Below are 8,565 nucleotides of genomic sequence, written 5' to 3'. Positions count from 1 at the left end.
GCTCTATTCTCACCTCCCTCAGCTCCCCTGCTGTTGGTTGGCCATATTATATTTAGATTATATTACCAAAATGTGTCTCTATTCTCATGAAGGACGTTAGTTCACTTTTGTTTACTAGCTCATCTTAAAATTACTGTTGGGTAAGCATGACCCATGGTCTCTCCACCTCAGATACATCACAAACCAATAAAAGAAAATCTCACTAAAAGTAAAAATAAGATGCAATTAAGATTTCTGCCTTCATTTTCTTTTTTGTTTTCTTTTTTTCCTGTCCTGTCCAGCAGTGTAACAATCAGAATTGTTGTTTGAAGGCCAAAGAAATGCCCAAAAGATTTATTTCAAAAGTGGATCATTTTGGCTGTTGCTTTACTTGTCCACTATCCATATTTTATTAGAAGTGAATTAGTTTGTTTTTTTTAGTTTTTTATTTTTATTTTGAGTTATTAAAATCACACAAGATGAGGAGAAGGAAAAGAAGAAAGAAAAAAGAATCAGGAAGAAAGTTAACATAAGGAGAGGGAGAGAGAAAAAAACTAATAAATTTGCTTGACCTTCAGCTGAAGAAAAAAAAATGTGAGAAAAAAGCAACACAGCAGGAAATCCACAGAAACATCCAACATATGTATAAGTAACCGTAAATAAGAAATATTAAATGTTATTGAGCAGAATACAGTATTATTAATACATGACATGTTTAGAGTAAGCAGCCGACCAAGATCAAGCCCAAGAGTGTGTCTGTGCATGCCTGTTTGTGCACCTGTGTGAACATGTGAGTGTTAAGCGGGCTTGTGTTCATAAGGTTTCTCCTTTTAAGTATCTAATAGGTGTGGGGAGCCACAGTCCTGCCCTCCAGGACATGAAGCAGGCATGGAAGGGACTCAGGCCCCAGAAATCCAGAGGCCTCCCAGACCAGGAGGATAACAGCAGGGGCAAACCCCTCAACAGGTAAAATGGGGAGGTGGGCACCGACACTACAGGTGAGGCTGAATAAACAGACCGTCTGGACTCCGTTCAGGGTGCCCACCCCCAAGGCCCTATATGTATGACAGTAGGGGTGAGAGGACAAATAACAACAGTGATATAAATGATGAGGAATTGTTTATTACTGTCACAATGAAAACCATGTGTTAACATGCTGATGCAACTAAGAAGGCAGACATGATAGATATGCAATGACTGCAAGTTGTATTAAAAGCAGCAGTTTGTTTTCTCCCCTTTTATAGTGATCTGAAACTGCAGGTAACTTTAATGTAACATAGCTTATTCAAATACTATTTTTAAATGTTTAGCATCGCTTCAGCTGCAGAAAGAAGCCACACAGGAAACACCCCCTGCTCACTGACTTAACATTTGTTAACTTAATATGTGTGCACATAGTCAGCAGCAAGACAGCATGGAGGTCAGAGCTCTGTGCATCAAACTGTGTAAGTACTTTTTTCTTTTTCTACATTAGAGCTAAATTATAAATAGTTTAGTAAATTTAATAATGAGGTTTAGATGTAATACTTTTCTTTTTTTTAACTTTCAGAAAATCGTTTCTAATTTAGTTGCCATCCTGAGATGTTATTACTATTGCACTGTAGGCCTCAATAATTTGTATCTCTTTTTTGTCTCTTCAGTTATGACTCTTGTGGTCCTTTGTGCACATGGTCAGAAAGTTGGCAAGTATCAAAAAATTGCTTGTTGATATGGATGTTGTTTAGTATTTTGTGTTTTGTGGACCAAATATATGAAAAGTAGGAAAAAAAGTATTCTTTTGTGATCATGTATATAAAGAGTTATGGTGCATATTTTCAGTTCATTTTCCTTTTTTCCTGAAATGTTGTTTTCTCTATGTTTAAGTAAAGCTCATCAGTGAGTCTTTTCATTTGTTCTTTTCTCAGATGCAGTGTCCTTTCGAATCAGTCCAAACAGACTGCAGTTCTTTGAATATGAACCAGTAACATTTTACTGTGATGGGGTCCTTTATTGTCAAGTTGTTCATAAATTCAAAGGGAAAATAAAATCATGTAATAAAACTAACATGAAAACACCAACAGGATCATACTGCACCATTTCAAATGTTTATCGAGAGGACGGTGGAGAGTACTGGTGTGAGACTGAAGGAGGGAACAGAAGCAACAAAATCAACATAACTGTCACTGGTATGTTTACAACAAGGTAACAATATTTTGTGATTTTAAATTATTTTATTGTCACATGAATCACAGACTTGTCTTATACAGTTGGCTCTGTGATCCTGGAGAGTCCTGCCATTCCTGTAATAGAGGAAGGAAATGTGACTCTGTGCTGCAGAAACAAGATGGCTTCTTCCAACTTCAAAACGGATTTCTATAAATATGGACATCCCATCCATAATAGCTCCACAGGAAACGTGACAATCCACAGAGTTTCCAAGTCTGATGAAGGACTTTACAAGTGTGGCATTTCGGGAGTTGGAGAATCATCAGAGAGCTGGCTCAGTGTCAGGGGTGATTTGAAGCCTTTATAACCTTCCTGTTGTGTTGTCTGATTGTCCGTCCCTCAGGGTCTTAGAAGCTTTTAATGCCAGATATGTAACGTTTTAAACATCATCTCAGTATAAGGAAGCTTGAATTAACATTTTATCTTCCGCTTAATTTTTTAGCTTTTAATCTTTCAGCAACTAATCCAGACATTTACAAAGATACAAGACTTCTCACCTGTGATGCCACACCTTGGATCATTTCCACTACTGTATTCGGTGCTCTGTTGTTGTTGGTGGGACTGTACCACTTTGGCAAATGTTGCTGGGAGAGAGGTAAAAAAACCACCAATTGCTGCTACCTAAATGTTTTTACATGGATTACGTTTATTATGTGGTTAAGTTTAGTTGGTGCATAATGTTTGAAAAAAATGTTCATTTCTTTCTCGCTGGCTATGTTGATACAGTTTATTTTATTATTCTTTTTTTTTCCCTTCAGCAAATTTCTTCTGTCCATCAACAACAGTCAATGGTTCAGGCTCAGCCAACGATCAAACAGGTCAGAACACAAACACTGTGGCAGTGATGTTATTATACCATCAAACTGAAGGAAACTGGAAGATATATAATTTGAAATAGAAATGCTCTTATTGATTATTTGGATATTGTACTGAAGTTATACTGAGTTTATTTTTTAATTAATTTATTTTTTGATAGGCTACGGCTATAGACTATTTATTAAGCTAAGTAAGAGTCTGTGCCTGTTTTCATATATTTTGATAACTTTTGTTATTTTACAGCTTCCACAGCGGCCACTATTGTGAATCCAGTCAGAGAAATGTATGCTGTTATAAGAAAAAAAAACAGGAAGAAGAAAGGTATTTTATAAAACATGTCTCTAAATTGACAAGCAGACAATCATAATTAGTTTTCTTGTTGCTATTACCTGCATTTTTGTTTGTATATCTAATCATTTATAAATTTGGGGATTTTAGTGATAATTTTCAACGTGTAGGATATTTTTATTTGCTTTGTTGAGTATTATATAAAGAACAACCATGTTTTCTCTCCTTTATGCAACATATTGAGTAGGAGCCAGAAAATTATACCATAGCTTAGCACACAGGTAATCAATTAAAGGGTTGTTTGTTTGTTTGTTTTTACCTCAGAGTCCTGCTAGCAGCAGGTAACACAACGGACTGATAGAAATGGTATTGATTTTCATTTCTAACTCTGAATGAGAGATTTTCCTAAAATTTCACATGAAATTGAATGACCACAGTGAATGATAACCAGAGATCATCAGCCGTTATGTTACTGTTAATATAAGTGATGACCTCTCAGCTTTACTGCTTTCCTCTATTAGACAAAGATGTACTGTCCTCTAGATCCATATTCTACAGCTCAGGCTGTCAAATATGGGTCCAGAATATGGGTCTAGTGACACTTACCCACAAGTTGCAACTCAATTTAAAAAAATCATCGTAATGGGCCATCCACTTGGGGACTCACTCAATGCTCATGTGTCCATAAGTGCACATGGCACCAGAACACCCTAGGCCTCAGGTCAATGATCAACTTTGTAATCATATCATCAGATCTACAGCCATATTTTGGAAAGTTGCGTAAAGAGAGGTACTGAGCTGTCAACTGATCACCACCTGCTGATCAGGTGGATCACACTGTGGGGGAGGAAGCTGGACAGACCTGGGGTGTGTTGGGAATGCCTAGGAGATGACCCCATCCCTACGATCTTCAACTCCCACCTCCATCAGAGCTTTGACAGCATTCAAGGGATATTGGGGACACTTAGGCCAAGCAGAACACAACTCAGGCAGTGGTTTGAGTGGCTGGACTTCGGAGAGGCCATGGAAAAATACTTTCGGACTACCTTGAAGAGATTCTGGTCAGACAACTCAGGAGGGGAAAAGGTAAAGTGTGAGTGGAGCGCTGCTGACTTTGACTGAGGATATTCTCGGGCGGTGGAAGGGATACTTTGTCAGTGGGATTACCTCCTTAATCCCACTGACACATCTTCCATAGGAGAAGCAGTGTCTGGGATAGGGGTGACAACTCTCCATCACAGGGAGTGAGGTCACTGAAGCAGTTAAACAACTCCTCGGTGGCAGGGCTGCTAGGTTGGATTAGGTTCACCCTGAATTCCTGAAGACTATGGATGTTGTAGGGCTCTCTTGATTTACACACCTCTGCAATGTTGCATGGAGATCATGGGCAGTACCTATGAAGTGGCAGACCGGGTGGGGGTGCTTCAGAACTTCAAAAAGGGGGACTAGAAGGTGCCAGGGTGCTGGAAAGGAGAATCTGTCCATTATTCGAACATTGGATTCAGGAAGAGCAATGCGATTTTTGTCCAGGTTGGTGGAACACTGGACAATCTCCTTACGCTCTCGATGATACTTGAGGGTGCATGAGTTGGCCCAACCAGTCTGCATGTGTTTTGTGGACTTGGAGAAGGCATTCAAACCATGTTCCTCAGGATGTTCTATGGGAGGTGCTTTGCTTCTTATATAACTGTTGTTAGTGCTTTCCGGTGTCCCATCTGCTTTATCTGTTTACAGCTCTATAAATACCATTACGTGAAAAAAAGCTAATTGTGGTCAACCATTAACCCGTTAGAGCCAGTCGGAGCGGGCACGCTCTGTTTTACGTAACTATTTTTAAATCCCGGTAGCTCTGCAACCACGTAAGCTAGCGCAATAATTTTATTTGCATATGAAACCGGAGGAGTTGTACTTACATCTTATGCCATCAGCTTGTCCTAGGTCACGGTTTCCTTCCACATAAAGCTTTGCAAAAACTGCATAAAAAGCGCTTGCTGGAACAAAAACATAATATTCCAGAAACACGCTTTGCCGATCCGATCAGCTGTTCATAACACTTCCTACGTTGGAATAGACGTCAGCGCGAACTTTTGCATTTCCGCCATTACCTGCCCGAAACCGGAAGTGACGTCATTTTCGCGGAAATGTAGTCTTTTTTACCATCAGGGCCTCAGGGCCTATACTGGTCTTTTTAAAAGTTATGTTTGACTTTATGACTTTCTGTGTCATTTCTGGGATGCTTAGGACTCATATTGCACTGCTGGAAATAGTTTATTTTGATGCATATGCTGCTTTTTGCAAATTTGCACTATAATATTTATTTTCGTTTTTCCTGCAGTGTATAAAAATTGATGTATTTCAAAAATAAAACTATGAAGACACTCAAAATAAATTTCCTGTGGTGGGAAACTATTTTGTGCAACTTTTTTGTATTTACAGTTTTGAGGGATAAGCCTCTTAAATTTCTAGAAATAACTAGAAATATATGTTAAAAAAGCAAAAACGATTTTCAATTTTTTTGTAGTTTATTGCACTTTTTTGCAATTTATGTAATTACTATGCACTTAATGAATACATATTATTAAAATATGGGCTATAATTGTTGTATTGATGTATAGCAACTTGAAATGCTCCCAAAAATGGCACTACAACATGTAAAAATATAATATAAGCTCTGGCGGACTTGGTTCTATGGTAGGTGTTAAAGGGTTAATCTGAAAATGTCACATTACTTTATTTTGCAAAACAGATGCAAATGCAAGTTTGTTGTCAGTGGTGCAAAGTCTGATACTGAGCGTGTCTCTAACTTAGATGTGGTCTTGTACTCAGAAATAAGTGGCGTTTCTGTTCAATATAGTCAAAGAAAATTATGTGGCTTTCTACTTTTGTTTGACCGCACTGTGTGAAAGCAGAAGTCATAAGCTGAGTGTTAGCGATGATGAAGAAATGGTTATGAGACGTACTCAGCTTCTCTGTGCTTCCCTTTAATTAATTACAATAAACTTATACTGGTCCACTGGTTCCCGCACCCATATTAGTTCCTGGGGTGGGGACAGCTGGTGTCCAGCCATCACCTGCTCCCCAGATGAGGGCAGCCATAACCCAGTTCATTCCTGCACCTGTACATGTTCCTCATGCAGGGGCAGCTGATGTCCAGCTACTTCTTGCGCCTTTCCCTGTTCCTAGTGTCATGGTCCCCGTCCCTCTCTGGCTGGCTCGTGATGGCTGCAGGTTTTGTTTATGTTTGGTTCTCTGTCACTCTCTCCTGCCTGCCTGGGTGGAGCTCGTTATGGGCTCTTGCTCTTGGCTCGCGAATCTGCGCTGATTGCCACCACCTGTTAATGATCAGTCCAGGGTGCTCTGTAACTATTTAATTCTCTGGCACGGAGCAGTTAGTTGTGGGAACGTTGAACTTGTGTTTGTTTTCTCACCTCTTTCTTAGAAATCGCTCTTTGTTTACTCACCTGTTGAACTAACCTGTGCTCTCTATATATAGATTTCACTGGACCTTGTGACGGACCCTCCCTTGTGATTCCTGTGTACGGCAGCATGAGTGGAGATCTGGATGAGAGTGGCTGAAGAGGAGTGAGTGTGTGCAGAAGAGAAGTGGTGGTGATGGTGCTGAAGAGGAATGTGTGTGTGTGGATTCCCTTTCCTCTTCCCCCTGGACCCCTGCCCAACTCACTGTTAAAATATATATATAGCACTGTGGTTCACCCCTTTTCTAAATAAACTGTCACCTTTCTGCTTGCCAGAACTCTGTCTGTGTGTGAGACTGTCCGTTAGCAAGAAGCAAGCCCATCCCTCCAACCATACCCGTTTCTCAGGTGGGGACAGCTGGTGTTTAGCCAGTCCCAGAACCCAATGAGAGGGCTCCGCGCTGCTGGCCGCACGGCCGACCCGAACTGCTCTGTCTAGGCCACTGGCTACGTGGCCAGGCCCCTAAACTGCTTGTTCTTTTTTTGGAACTCTAATGACCCAGTGTTTTTGTGTTTTTGGACTTTGATTATTATTGTGGTGATATGTGTTTCTTATTATTTATTTGGTATTGTTTAGTTTCCTTCTGCTTGTAGTTTAATCATGTGTATTTCTAGTTCTTAGTTACTTGTTTATTTGGTCTGTTCTCTTTCGTGTCCTGTTTGTCTTGGTCTTGCCTCCCCAGAATCTCCTGTGTTAGTTAGTTGTACCTCACTGTAAAGTCTGTCTTGTCACCATGTTTTTTCATCTGTTTCCCATTCATGTCTCTGTGTGTCTGTCCGGTTTCTGTCATGCTGCTTGTCCCTCACTCACTCGCCCCCATTTTGTGTCTTCGTGGTCTTGTGTCTGTTTCCTCCATCTGTTCTCTGTATTTAGACAAACTGCATCTCACGTGTTTCTTGTGTTTTATTATTTGTTTTATTCTGACAGACTTTTGTTGTGTGCACATATTCAGTTTTGCTTCCCCTGTCTCATCAGTTAGATTATGTCCATCCATCTTCCGCAGGTGTTTTCCCTCTGCCCTGATTCCCTCTTGCGTATATATGGTCTTTCTCTCTCTCCATCCAGTGTCACGATCTCGTTCTTGCTGCATATTTTGCCTGTTTGGATCTCCGAGTTCCTGCCAGTTAAATTATTCAAATTTAACTTATAACTTATAATATAAATATAATATAAATATGTTATAATATAATACAAATGTAACTTAAATTAATTATTTAAATAAAACTGATTCTGAGTTCAGTTCAGCCTTTGACTCCCTCATATTGGGTCCACAACTCTTCCTGCTAAACACAGCATAAGATGACAAGTTTGCACTGAAATGTGTGTCTTCACTATAAAGCATTGTTTTTATCTTCTGCAGTAGAAGATTAAAACAATCGTCTATATGTATCAGAAAACACCAACTTTTATGTATGTATTCAAATAATTCTGACATTGCTTGACATAGTTATGTGGATCTCTTTTTCGCTGCTTCCAGCTTCAGTTTAAAATTGGCTTCATCACAAAATGTAGAGTAACTGTTTGATTAAATAAAGAAAGCAGAAGAATAACGAACCCATTGCTGCTCTAATCCAAGCATAAGATGAAGGTTAAATAACTACAAGTTTCACTGAAAGCAGCATCAGGCTGTCTTTGTGTCAGATGACCTACCACAACCTCACCTCTGGTTCTCTGAAAACTATTTAGAGTTCTTTCAAATTAGTCACACAAAGAGAGTCTGTTGGTCTGCAGAAAGACATCATGGAGGTCAGAGCTCTCTGCATCAGACTGTGTGAGTACTGTCTCCATTTATACATTAAA

The 8,565-nt window shown here is 39.5% G+C and overlaps 1 protein-coding gene across 1 annotated transcript; it reads left to right on the top strand.

Moving 5' to 3' along the window:
- The first annotated feature begins 1,367 nt into the window (after positions 1–1,367).
- Positions 1,368–7,879, top strand: LOC121813162. Its single transcript, XM_042216719.1, has 7 exons — positions 1,368–1,424; positions 1,620–2,144; positions 2,226–2,471; positions 2,627–2,779; positions 2,943–3,002; positions 3,244–3,321; positions 6,782–7,879. The coding sequence occupies exons 2-7, from the start codon at positions 2,024–2,026 to the stop codon at positions 6,862–6,864; spliced, it is 741 nt and encodes a 246-aa protein (XP_042072653.1). The 5' UTR covers positions 1,368–1,424; positions 1,620–2,023; the 3' UTR covers positions 6,865–7,879.
- The last annotated feature ends 686 nt before the right edge of the window (positions 7,880–8,565 follow it).

This window comes from Haplochromis burtoni, unplaced genomic scaffold, assembly GCF_018398535.1.
Source record: "Haplochromis burtoni strain Fernald_Lab_line unplaced genomic scaffold, NCSU_Asbu1 Contig_1213, whole genome shotgun sequence".
In the NCBI taxonomy this organism is placed as follows: Eukaryota; Metazoa; Chordata; class Actinopteri; order Cichliformes; family Cichlidae; genus Haplochromis; species Haplochromis burtoni.
Note: the sequence above shows the minus strand (reverse complement) of the source record. Positions and strands in the feature narration are given on the sequence as shown.